We start from the raw sequence: 13,874 nt of genomic DNA on the forward strand, positions 1-13,874 counted from the left end.
GCCGAATTCCACTGTAAATAAATATTGTTGTGTTGTTCAGAATCTGCGTTCCGTTGTTTCTTCAAGAAATTTAATGTACGGAAGCGGAGTACACCTAATGGTGTATAACCACTTCCCTACAAAGGGAATGTCTTAACTGAGAAAAATTTTGTGTAAGAGATGAAATTCCATTTTTTATTTATTGTGCAATTATCTGAAATGTGTATTAAATGCATTCAGCATATCACTTCTTGGTTTGACTTCATTTTATCCATTGTCTGACTCCGTGTCCTGTACAAACTATCCAATCTGAAATCCATTCACACAGATGCTGTAACAAGTGGGTTTTTTTCTATTCGACTCAAGTAGAAAATTCTGGTAATATATGCATTGCTTCTCAGCATAACACAAATGATCTACATATGCATACATACATACAAGTATACACCACACACACACACACAAACATGCATATACATATCATCATCACCATCGTGTAATGGCCATGTCCCATACTGGCATGAGTTAGACAGGCTCATGGGCCCGGTTTCCCGGTTTCAATGGCGTATGTGTTCCCCAGCTGGACAGGACGCCAGTCCATCGCAGCGTTACTCATTTTTGCCAGCTGAGTGGACTGGAGCAATGTGAAGTGAAGTGTTTTGCTTGAGAACACAACGCGTCGCCCGGTCCAGGAATCGAAACCACAATCTTGTGATTATGATGCTGACACTCTAACCACTAAGCCACGCACCTCCACATATGTATGTATGTATGTATGTATATACACACACACACACACACACACACACACACACAGACACACACACACACACACACACACACACACACACACAAACCCATGCCAGCATGGACAATGGACATTAAATAATGATGATGATATACGTACACATATATACATGCATACATATACACATACATACATACACGTGTGTGTGTGCGTCATCATCATCATCATCGTTTAACATCTGCCTTCCATGCTGACATGGGTTGGATGGTTTAACAGGAGCTGGCGCGCTAAGATATACTGTTCATGCACTTTTGATTACTTTTACAGATGAGGTAAACTTTGCCTTCCATTCTTTCAGAGTTGATAAATTAAGTACCAGTGAAATGTAATAGACTATTATTATTACACACACACACACGCATACATATGCACACACATGTGCATGTGAAATCAGATATCTGATAAACACCATCTAGTTATCAGACCTCTAACCTTGTCAGGTAACAAGTTATACTGGATTTACTTCATAATCCTGAGAGCCAGTACAACCTGTTGCAAGGTCTGCTTGTCTCTGACCTAACTGGAAACTCCACTCGGGTTTGCTTGGTAAGGACTAGATTCTTTACTTGATGAAAAATGGGGTGCCATATAAGCAGAAGCAGTTGTGATTCTTTGAGTGCTTGCAAAGCTACAACACTTCATTGTAGAGTTACTAGTATCTATGATCTGTCTTGTTATATTGTGGTTGTGTGAGATTTTATCTTGGTACGAGGCCATAACCAGGCAGCATTACGTTTGTAATTTTAGCACAAAAGGTGTTGATATTTGATAATGATTCACCAGTCGCACATTCACTCACTCTCTCTCTCTCACACACACATTTGCGCACACAAGCACACGCATTCTCGTGCCCATGCATACACATTCGCGCACACACACACATACGCACTCACCTTCGTACACACACACGCACTCACTTTCGTACACACACGCACACACGCATGCATTCACACACTCGACACACACACACACTCGCTCTCAAACACACTCGCTCACACACACACACACTCACTCACACTCACATGCACTCACTCGCTCACATACATTCACTCGCTCACATACATTCACTTGCTCACATATACTCACACACTCACACACACTCGCACACTCACTCGCACACACTCACTCGCTCGCACTCACATTCACAAACGCACGCACATTCACACACGCATGCACAGTCACACACGCACGCACAGTCACACACGCACGCACATTCACATGCACACATTCACACACACATACATTCACACAGATTTATACAGATATATGTTATGTGTGATTACATTTTATACGCATCATACAGATTTCCCTACAAATGAACATACACACCATTACATACACGCACACACACACATAAAAGTGTTATCATTCACACAAGCAGTTTTGAATGATCAACAGAACACACAGACAGACAGTATTTGCTTTGGGTGCTGCATTATATAAAAGCAAAAAAAAAAAAATACATGCACTCTCTGAGTGGTTGGCGTTAGGAAGGGCATCCAGCTGTAGAAACTCTGCCAAATCGGACTGGAGCCTGGTGTTGCCATCCGGTTTCACCAGTCCTCAGTCAAATCGTCCAACCCATGCTAGCATGGAAAGCGGACGTTAAACGATGATGATGATGATGATGATGCACATTTGCACCCATCATTTTTGCTCTGCCAGCCACTCCACCTCACACCTCACTGTCTTCGGCTTGGCCTTACACCAAGGATCCACCAACTCCAGACTTTGTCTTCAACAGACCTGCCTTTTCATTCTGCAAATCCAAACTCCATTTGGACTAAGCATTGAAACCATCCTTCCAGTGACATCCTCCACACACCTTTTTAAAAATCTATTTTAAAAAATTTTCTAATTCTATTCTTTAATTTGTTTTTTTTAATTTTTCATTTTCATTTATTTGTTTATCCATCTCACACACACCATCATACATAGCATGCTCCCCCCCCCCAACAATATATACACACCTTCTGCACACACCTGTTGATATATACTGACATGCACAAGTAGAACCCTCCCCCACCACATACTAATACACACACACACATATGTGCACTTACAAACACATGCATGCACTTGCATATATACATACATATACACACACACCTACACACACATTCCTCCACACATGCCACTCATACATTCACATGGCCCCACACACACACCTACACATCTACACATACATCCTCACACACCCATATGCACATATACACACTCACACACTCATACATGCACATACACTCATGTGCACACACACACATGCACAATTACACCAATGCACTTACACACATATGACTTCACCTTTTTACACACACGTCCACACACATGGTCTCACACACACACTCATATGCATATATACACACACATGCACTCATGTACACACACACACACACACATTCCCACTCCCTCATACATACACACACATACATACATTCCCACTCCCTCATACACACACATACACACACAGAGCCACACTCATTCACTTTTCCCCTTGTCTCTTGTGACTGAACCAAACACCAGCCACTAATCTGCTCATTGACTCACACCCTTATTACATACATCACTCACACACATGCATGCACACACACACACACACATACACACACACATACACACACACACACACACACACACACAGTGGTCATCTTCATACTCTCCTGTCCCAACAAATCACTTTCTCTACCTTTTTCTGCTTCTGGTCACTTTAGCCACAACTACAATATGTGCTGTTGGTGATATTTTTCTTTCTCTGGATTTTTCCGTTTTCCTTTCTGACAAAGAGCTATGCTTGAAATGTCAAAAACTCTCACTTTTTACCAAGCGTCAAACTAATACATTCCATCTGCACGTCCTATTGCTGTTTTCTTATTGATTTGACTATACCATCATCATCGTCATTTAACGTCTGTTGTCCATGCTGGCATGGGTTAGATGAGGGCTGGCAAGCCAGAAGGCTGCATCAGACTCTCGTCTATTTTGGTGTGGTTGCGCTTCCTAATGCCAACCACTCCGAGAGTATAATGGGTACTTTTACGTGCCATCAATTTAGGTGCCATTTGTGTGACACTGGTATCTGCTATGACTGCAGTTTTACCTAGCTTCATGGGTCTTCTTTTCAAGCACGGCATAATGCCAAATAGACTTGTTCCTTGCCTCCATGAGGTCCAGCGCTCAAAAGATGCTTTTATGTTCCATAGCAGTTTGACATTATATAAAGAAACAGGGTTGTAACAGCTGTTTTGCTTTGCTCGTTTGTTAGGGCTTTTTTTTTTTTTTACCTATTATAGATTTTAATTAGATTTCTTTAAAAAAGTAATTTTCCTTTCTTTAGCAATTGTCTTTCCTTTGTATCGGGAGTTTCCGACCATTTTTTTTTTTTCTATCTATAGACCCCTTTGATTAATATTTTATTCTGGTGGACCCCCATAGCCATTTGATGTTTAAAAATTAGTTTTATAGAAACTTCTTTCAAAATTCCTATTTTGTTTTTTCACACATTAACTCATGTAGGTTGAACTATGTAAAACGTTTGAGTAAGAAACCTAGCTGTTTCTTGCAATACATACGCCTAAAGCAAACTTTATTCAGGGGTCATTAGAATAGTATTGTGAATCCCCAGTTTAATATTTTGTTGCATGGACCCCCAAAAATCCGCTTTATATGAACCTGAATGCTTCTTCATGTCCTGGTTTTCCTGGTTGTATGTATCAAATTGCAAGTACTCATAAATGCTTTATAAGTGTATAATATCAACACACCTCTATACATTCATTTATAGCACTCCACTCACTGTGTTTTTACTTTACTTTCTTTTTCTTTACATAGGGAAATGTTTAATAATTTCACTCTTTTCTTCTTTAACTTTTTCTTTGACGTGTTTTTCTTCTATTTTAACTATTATTCTACAATATCTCTGTCGACTCCACCCTAAGCTACTGTTGTGTGTATATAATACGTGTGTGTACACACACACACAAAAAGGCATAGCCAAGTGGTTAAGAAGTTTGTTTCACAGTCATGAAGTTCCAGGTTCAATCACATCGCATAACATTTTGAGCATATTTTTTTCTCCAGCGTTAGTTTCACTTCAGTGTTCTCAATGAAATTGGATTGATCAAAACTGTTTAGATGCTCATCAGACAGGCTGTACTTGTAATTCAAGTAATTACTTGTAATTCAACTGTGTAAACACTTACTATGCCCCTTGCTGAGGATTGTGTTTAAAGGTACACATGTCTGTGGAATACTCAGTCATATAAATGCTAATTCAACAAGTAACAGGAGTAATAGACTGTAACATAGAACCAGAGATGGCCAAACGTGGGTTGGTATAAAACATTTTAAAACCCTCAGTAACAAAACCACCCCATCACCACCACCACCACCACCACTGTGACCACCTCTGGTTCTGTTTAAATGGTTAATATCTGAAATTAGAGCTACGTTTATGTATTCATTTTGCAAGATTCCTAATGTGAAATCATGTGTTTAAACAGATATTGTTATATTTCATGACGGTTATCGTTCTTCAGTTCAAATTTATTATTCTAATTTTATTGTCTTTTGTCTGAAATCTCTTGTCACACATCCTGTGACCTCTTCAGCAACTCTCCATCCCATGTGTCTCCTCTTGTTCTGTTTGATCCATTCTGAATTTTCAGACAAAAGATAATAGAATAAGAACAATAATAAATCTGAAGTGAAGAATGAATATATATAGTGCATGTGTTTATTTGGCAATAAACCATTAGTGATTTGACAAAAGAGACCAATAGAATAAGTACTAGGCTTACAAAAAATAAGTCCTGGGGTCGATTAGTTCAACTAAAGGCGGTGGTCCAGCATGGCCGCAGTCAAAAAGACTGAAGCAAATAAGAGTATATATATATGTGTGTGTGTGTGTGTGTTTGTGTTTGTCCCCCTCCACTGCTTCACAACCTGCGTTGATGTGTTTACATCCCTGTAACTTAGCAGTTCAGCAAAAGAGATTGATAGAAAAAGTACTAAATTTAAAAAATAAGTCCTGGGGCTGATTTGTCTGACTGAAACAGGTGAAACATAAAAGATAAGCATTTTGCCCCATGTGCTTATATGATTCTGCCAGCTCACCAGCCTTCCTCATAGAACATATATTACTATTATTAATTAATTCATATTCCAGTTATATTCCATTTAATTTCTTATTGGAAATAATCTTGGAATATTTTTGACATTTAAAAAGGTCTCAATTTTTTTTTTTTTTTCTTGTAAGAAGACATTTTAGTTTAGCTCCAAAAAAAAAAATGGCTTCTGGGCCATATTTGGCTAGCTAGTGCAACAAAAACGCATAGCCATTGATTTACCATTGTCATGTATTATTTTAACCAATCATAAACTAGTAGCCTGTTGAGCTCTTTCTATTGATATTTAACAAATCAAAACTATTTTTCCAGCTGGAATCAGTTGCTCACTCAACACTTAGACAGAGATCTCATTCTTTCTATCACTGGTAGTCATGGATAAGTTGTTTCTTCTGTCTTTCAATCACTCTCTCACTCACTCACTTCCTCTCTCCCTCCCTCTATGTCTTAGCCTAGACACAGTAACTTCTACCAGTTTCAAAACATGTCATCCTGGCATGTAAAATACACCATTTTGAGCGTGGCCGTTACCAGTACCACCTGACTGGCCTTCGTGCCGGTGGCACGTAAAAGCACCCACTACACTCTCTGAGTGGTTGGCGTTAGGAAGGGCATCCAACTGTAGAAAATCTGCCAAATCAGATTGGAGCCTGGTGTAGCCATCTGGTTCACCAATCCTCAGTCAAATCGTCCAACCCATGCTAGCATGGAAAGCGGATGTTAAACGATGATGATGATGTATTATCTGGCAGCATACATCTGTTTCTACAGCACAGATCATTTCATTGATAAAGCTTTCAATACACACATCCAATATTCTTTTATTCTTTTACTTGTTTCAGTCATTTTGACTGTGACCATGCTGGAGCACTGCCTTTAGTCGATCAAATTGACCCCAGGACTTATTCTTTGTAAGCCTAGTACTTATTCTATCGGTTGCTTTTGCCGAACCGCCAAGTTATGGGGACATAAACGCACCAGCATCAGTTGTCAAGCAAAGTTGGGGTGAGGGGACAAACACAGACATACAAACATACACACACACACACACACATATATATATATATATATATATATATATATATATATATATATATGACGGGATTCTTTCAGTTTCCATCTACCAAATCCACTCACAAGGCTTTGGTCAGCCTGAGGCTATAGTAGAAGACACTTGCCCAAGGTGCCACGCAGTGGGACTGAACCTGGAACCATGTGATTGGTAAGCAAGCTACTTACCACACAGCCACTCCTGCACCTATAGCCACAGCTATTTTCCATAACATGTTTCTTCAATATAAATTATGAAATTTACTTGTCAATATATATTTTTAGAAATTTATTTCAACTTAGTCTTGATTGATTTTTATAAAACATGATCTATTGAATGCTGTCCTATTTAACTCATGCTGTGTAATTGTCCTTTCTCCTATAGACACATGACCTGGAATTTAGATTTAGCGTGCTGGGGCTAGTCAATTACGTCAGTCCCGGTGCTCAACTGATTCTTATTTTATTAACCCCGAAAGGATGAAATGCCTAGTCAACTTCAGCAGAATTTGAACTCAGAACATAAAGACAAACAAACTGCTGCTATGTAATATTTTCTAACATGCCAGCAATTCTACCAGCTTACTGGCTTCACATGCTGTGTAAATATGGTTACATTCTTATACCAACCATGCTAGAAGTGATTTTCTTTTTGTTAAAATTTGGGAAGTAGCGTGATCGTTGCCAGAGCACTAGCTGTCTGGCTTTTGTGCCGGTGGCATGTAAATAGCACCATTTGAGCGTGACCATTACCAACCTTGCATTCCTGGCACTTGTGCCAGTGGCATGGGAAAAGACATTCAAGTGAGTTCGTTGCCAGTGCTGCCGGACTGGCTCCTGTGCAGGTAGCACGTAAAATACACCATTTTGAGCGTGGCCATTGCCAGTACCTCCTGACTGGCCTTCGTGCTGGTGGCACGTAAAAGCACCCACTACACTCTCTGAGTGGTTGGCGTTAGGAAGGGCATCCAGCTGTATAAACTCTGCCAAATCAGATTGGAGCCTGGTGTAGCCACCTGGTCCACCAGTCCTCAGTCAAATCGTCCAACCCATGCTAGCATGGAAAGCGGATGTTGAACGATGATGATGATAATGATTCTTAAAGAAACTTAAAGAACCCAAAAGCTAATGTGACATTTTGGTTCAATATCTTAAGTTCAACATTTAAATTTAGAATAGTTATTTTCATCTTTATATTGTCATTGGGATGAGATGTTCCCAAGCTTTTGTAGTTTTAAAGAAAAGATAGAGAAACCTGATTTATGCGGCATTTTAAAGAGAGCAAACAAAAAACACTTGGGAATATAGAATATGAACCCGTTAAACACCTATTCTATTAGGAAATTTGCATTTATTGACATTAACAAATATATAAAATTCCCAGACTTTTGTTTAGTTTATTTATCTTTTTTATTCTATCTTGTAAATATATTTAAATCCACCCCAATTACTTGCAACCATTCTTGTATAATGTGAGTAGTTTTGTATCTCCTCTACAACAAAAACCGTGTTCTGGTCCCTTCTTTCATATTGTCACTGCTTATCACCGAGCATAAAACTGCTTCCTTCTCTTCTATAGTTCCACTCAGTTGAAGATGATTTAGTCTTACAAGCTACAGTGCACTATCATTAATGTCGGTGCCAGATAAAAGACACCCAGTATACTCTGTAATGTGGTTGGTATTAGGAAGGGTACCTATCTGTAGAAGCCATGCCCAAGCAGATATAGGAGCATGATGTAGTCCTTTGGCCCACAAGATTTTGTAAAGCCATCCAACCCATGCAAATATGAAAGACAGGCATTTAAAGATCATGGTCTGAAGCTTACAGGCCTAATATTGGATATTTATTTTTTAATTTGATTATTTAGATTATCACATTTAGTTAAGTGCTTTTTGCTCTCCTAAAAAAAAATAAAAAACACTGCCTTATTGATTAATATTTTGTGGATCATTTCTGAATTATACTGTCATTACATAACTTTATTTTCTTTTTGTTTCAGGCTGAAGATGCTTTCTTGCCAAAGAAAATAATTTGGATTGGATGTCGGGGCAGCAGACCTCAATATCGAGGTTACCCTTGTAGCTTATGGACAATTTTCCATGCTCTTACTGTTAATGCTTACTTAAAGAACAGAAATGGTAACTTCAACTGTTTTAATTTATTTGCTTCAAAAATGAATTGAGAATGCTCTAATAATGAATTCTGATAGTAGCACAAAATAGAATCAATTCCAATAAATAACTAATATTTATTTTAGCAACCTTAACGGGACAAAAAGTTGAGTCAGTGATCTTGAGAATCATTTGGTTTTGATTATAATGTTTCATAGGGATAACTGACATGTTTTAACCTTGCACATGTAAAGACTGGATTTCCAGCAGACTGTGTGAAGGCTGATATGCAATAACACTGTAAGTGAGGACTCAAACTTCTTCAAGCCACAAGCAAATGATGGACATTTTGTTGCTGTAATCATGGTATCACTACTATAGTTTCATTACATAGAAGGTGTAATATAGGTTGGACAAATCACAAATCTTTAGTCACCGTTGCATCTTCCATTGTTGTTGTGTCATCTCGGTCATCTTAGTAAATAAATAACCTATAAGGTTTCTACTATTCTTCTTACTCTGACTATAATGTCTATATAAAATATATATTATAAAGATTACTTTAGAATATTGAAGTATATCTAAGCTCTACTCAACTTACAGTATCAACATTTTACCAGTTTTCCATTTTTTTTTTTGTTTGTTTGTTCTGAGTTTTACTTTTAGAACAATTCCTAACAACAAACCAAACTTTCTGCACCACAAATTTACTCGAATCCCAATAAACTAATATTGATATACATTTTTGAAAAAAATATCATAAATGTTTATATCCAAAAAGAATTGTGTCATATTAACAATTCCAATGGTTATACTGCAATATAAGTGTAAATATTTAACACTAATTCAACTATTCACCTATGGCATATGAATGGTACTTACCTTGTCGGTTTCTCAAACAAGGTCAGTAATGTTTGGACCATTGTCTAAATCCAAAATTCATGTCATGGATGTATTTTGTAAAGCACATTAATCATCATCATCATCATCATCATCGTTTAATGTCTGCTTTCCATGCTAGCATGGGTTGGACGATTTGACTGAGGACTGGCGAACCAGATGGCTGCACCTGGCTCCAATCTGATCTGGCAGAGTTTATACAGCTGGATGCCCTTCCTAACGCCAACCACTCTGAGAGTGTAGTGGGTGCTTTTACGTGCCACCGGCATGAGGGCCAGTCAGGTGGTACTGGCAACGGCCACGTTCAAGTGGTGTATTTTATGTGCCATCTGCACAGGAGCCACTCCAGCGGCACTGGCAATGTCCTCGCTCGAATGATTTTCAAGTGCCAATCCATCCCATCCATCTAGTTTTCTTGCCCACTGTTTTTGGAAGGGTCGTAGGGGTTAAATCTTCAGGTATTTATTCAGTAAGGTCCTATTAGAAACAGCCATCATTAAGCTTTCCTGCTGGATTCGCAAAGGTGACCAGCTTAGACTATGGATATTATCCAACCGTTTTACTTGTGGTCTGCCCCAAGGTCTCCTGCTGGTTAGCTCAGCTTGAAGAATGTGTCTTGCGATCCTTTCTTGTTCCTTTTATTTTTTAACAAATTTGTTGTAACAATTTTTAATTACTATTAATTTTTTTTATTATTTTTTCTTTCTTTTTTTAACCTCTAGATCTTTCATCAAATCCAGCCGAAGTTCTTTCAGCCGTTTCTAATTACGTCAGTAAATTTTTTGGATGTGAAGAATGTAGCCGGAATTTTCAGAAAATGTCACAAAATATTTCGTCTGTGATTCACAGTCATGAAGATTCAGTGTTATGGCTATGGGAAGCCCATAACAAAGTTAATAAACGTCTTCACAATGATTTCTCTGAAGATCCATTTCACCCCAAAATTCAATTCCCGTCCGCGGAAATGTGTCCAGCATGTCACAACCAAAATATCAACGATAATTCAAAGATAATTAAAACTAATCAGAAATGGAATAAAGCTGCAATCTTGGACTTCATGATTCATTTCTATTCCACCAATTTAATCAAAGTCTCAGAATCCATTAAGAACTCTTATAATAACCTGCTGGCCGAAAATTCTGGCAAAACTGCTGAGTCATTTTTAGTAAAGTTAGAGAACAGAACTGAAGAACTTGATTGGTGGGAGAAAAAACAGAGAAAAAGAGATTTACAGAATTTACATAGTGTCAAAGAACAAAGAAGACAAAATCATTTAAGAAAACTAATTGAGAGAAATGTTAATCGACATGATCTTCATTTAAAAGTCCGGTCTTCTCGGACATTTTGGATATTTAGTGAGATTGACATAGGCATGTGTATTATATTTTACATTTTTTGCTTAAGTCTTCTTATTTTCTTATATTTCCATTTTGCACGCCGGAAAGGCAAACGGTTGTGTAAGCTTTTACCATATTGACTGCAGAGAAGCAATAAACATCTTAGCTTCTATTGGCTTCTACTCCATCTTGTTATTATTATCATTACTATATCATTAGTCAAATCATCATCATTTTGCCGTCATCATTTATCATTCACCTTTTATGCTGGCATTGGGGAGGATGATTTGACAGGATTCAATGATGAATCCAAGTTTTGCATCAAGCTCCAATGTCTGCTTTGGCAGTGTTTCCTGCGGCTGGATGCTTTTCTTCATAATTAGAATACAGGTAAGTTTCTATCAGCCAAATCCTAAAGCCAGTTTGGATTGTTTGTTGGCATCATTTCTATTTATGTTACTGAACTCTTTCTTGGGCGATACATGAATATCATAATACTCACCTTTTCTTCAAAGATTTCAATTCTCAGTCATCATCATTATTGATTTTCCATCCACTTTCTTCCATGATGGCTTGTGTTGGGCAAGACTTCTGGAAGCAGTGTTCTTATCATCAGATGCTTTTTCTGATGCTAACCCTTACTTTTGAAGTAATGTACTTTATTCTCTGTTTTTGCATATAGAATCTTTACTACAGGCTTTTTTTTTTTTTTCGGGTGGGGGACATGTAAACATCACCACCACTTCTGTGGTGTCACGCATAAATCTTTTATCTTTTACTTAATTCAGTCACTGGACTGCAGCAATACTGGGGTTCCATTTTGAAGGGCTTCATCAAGCAGACCAGCCCCCCCCCCCTACTAATTAAAAAAAAAATCTGGTACTTATTCTATTGGTCCCTTTTGCCAAACTGGTAAGTTATGGGGATGTAAACAAGCCAGCACTAGTTGTGAAGCAGTGGCGAGGGGACAAACACAAAGACACACAGATATATACACATATATGGAATGAGCTTCTTTCAGTTTCCGTCTACCAAATCCACTCACAAGGCTTTGATTGTTGCAAGGCTATAGTAGAGGATACTTGCCCAAGATGCCACACAGTGGGACTGAACCCAGAATAATGTGGATGAGAAGCAAACTTCTTACCACCCAGCCATACCTGTGCTTATATATTTATATATGTGTGTGTCATCATCATCATTTAACGTCCTCCTTCCAAGCTGGCATGGGTTGGATGGTTTGACAGGAGCTGGCCAGACAGAAGACTGCATCAGCATGGTTTTTACAACTGGATGCTCTTCCTACCACCAACCACCCTGTCAAGTGGACTAAGTATATTTTATGTGGCACCAGCATGGATGAGGTCAGTTTTGGCATGGTTTTTACAGCTTGATGCCTTTTTAAATGCCAACCACTTGATAGTATGGACTGGATGCTTTTTAAGTGTGTGTGTGTGTGTGTGTGTATACATACATGCCACATATATATATGGTGTTGGTGGGATGAAGAGAAAAAGTGCTCTGTCCAGTGAGAAATAAATATCATTTAATATATACAGGATTTAAACGTAAAAAATACTTAGTAGTATTTTTTCTGGCTCTTTACACTCTGAATTCAAATCACACCAAGGTTGACTTTGCCATACATCGTTTTGGGGTTGATAAATTAAGTACCAGTTGAGTATTGAGGATCAATGTAATCAACTTGCACCCTCCTCAAAGCTTCAGGCCTGCTGCCTATAGTAGAAAGGCTTGTTGTTATTATTATTATTATTATCATTATCATTATTATTATTATTTTTATTGTTATTATTTTTTTATTGTTGTTGTTATTATTATTATTATTATTATTATAAGGTGGCAAGCTGGCAGAATCATTAGCACACCAAGCCAAATTGCTCAGAAGCATTTTGTCAGTCTTTACATTTTGAGTTCAGATTCTGCTGAGGTTAACTTTGCCTTTCATCCTTTCGGGGGTCAAGAAAATAAATACCAGTTGAACACTAGGTTCAATGTAATCAACTAGCTTCTTCCCTTGAACATGCTAGCCTTGTGCCAAAATTTTAAACCGTTACTATTATCATTATGAGGGCAGTAACCTATTGAGTACTGAGGTTGAAAATTTCAGGTTTTGTACCTGTAATACGAATGATTGTTATTATTAGGCAGTATCCTAGCAGAATCATTACCATGTTGGACAAAATGCTTAATGGTAATTCATTCATCTTTACATTCTGAGTCTAAATTCCACCAAGGTTGACTTTGCCTTTCATTCTTTTGGAGTCAATAAAATAAGCACTAGTTAATTACTGAAGTTGGTGAGTACTGGGGTCAATGTAATCGATTCACTCTCTCTCCAGATCTTGCTGGCCTTGTGCCAAAATTTGAGATTATTATTATTATTATTATTATTATTATTATTAAGGTGGTGAGCTGGCAGAGTCGTTAGTAATGTGTAGCGGTATTTCGCCTGTCACTACATTCTGAGTTCAAATTCTGCCGAGGTCAACTTTGCCTTTTGCCCTTTCAGGGTTGATAAATTAAGTACCAGTTGAACACTGGG

At 38.0% G+C, this 13,874-nt stretch overlaps 1 protein-coding gene across 1 annotated transcript in view; it reads left to right on the forward strand.

The window, feature by feature from the left end:
• Window positions 1-11,493, forward strand: part of LOC106879127 (sulfhydryl oxidase 1) — an 80,684-nt gene extending 69,191 nt beyond the window's left edge. Inside the window, exons 9-10 of the mRNA XM_052965579.2 lie at window positions 8,963-9,101; window positions 10,697-11,493. Coding sequence (XP_052821539.1) covers window positions 8,963-9,101; window positions 10,697-11,451 — 894 coding nt within the window. The 3' untranslated portion in view covers window positions 11,452-11,493. The remainder of the gene's footprint in view (window positions 1-8,962; window positions 9,102-10,696) is intronic.
• Window positions 11,494-13,874: the final 2,381 nt, after the last annotated feature.

Source organism: Octopus bimaculoides, chromosome 2, assembly GCF_046866305.1.
Source record: "Octopus bimaculoides isolate indiv1 chromosome 2, ASM4686630v1, whole genome shotgun sequence".
Lineage (NCBI taxonomy): Eukaryota > Metazoa > Mollusca > Cephalopoda > Octopoda > Octopodidae > Octopus > Octopus bimaculoides.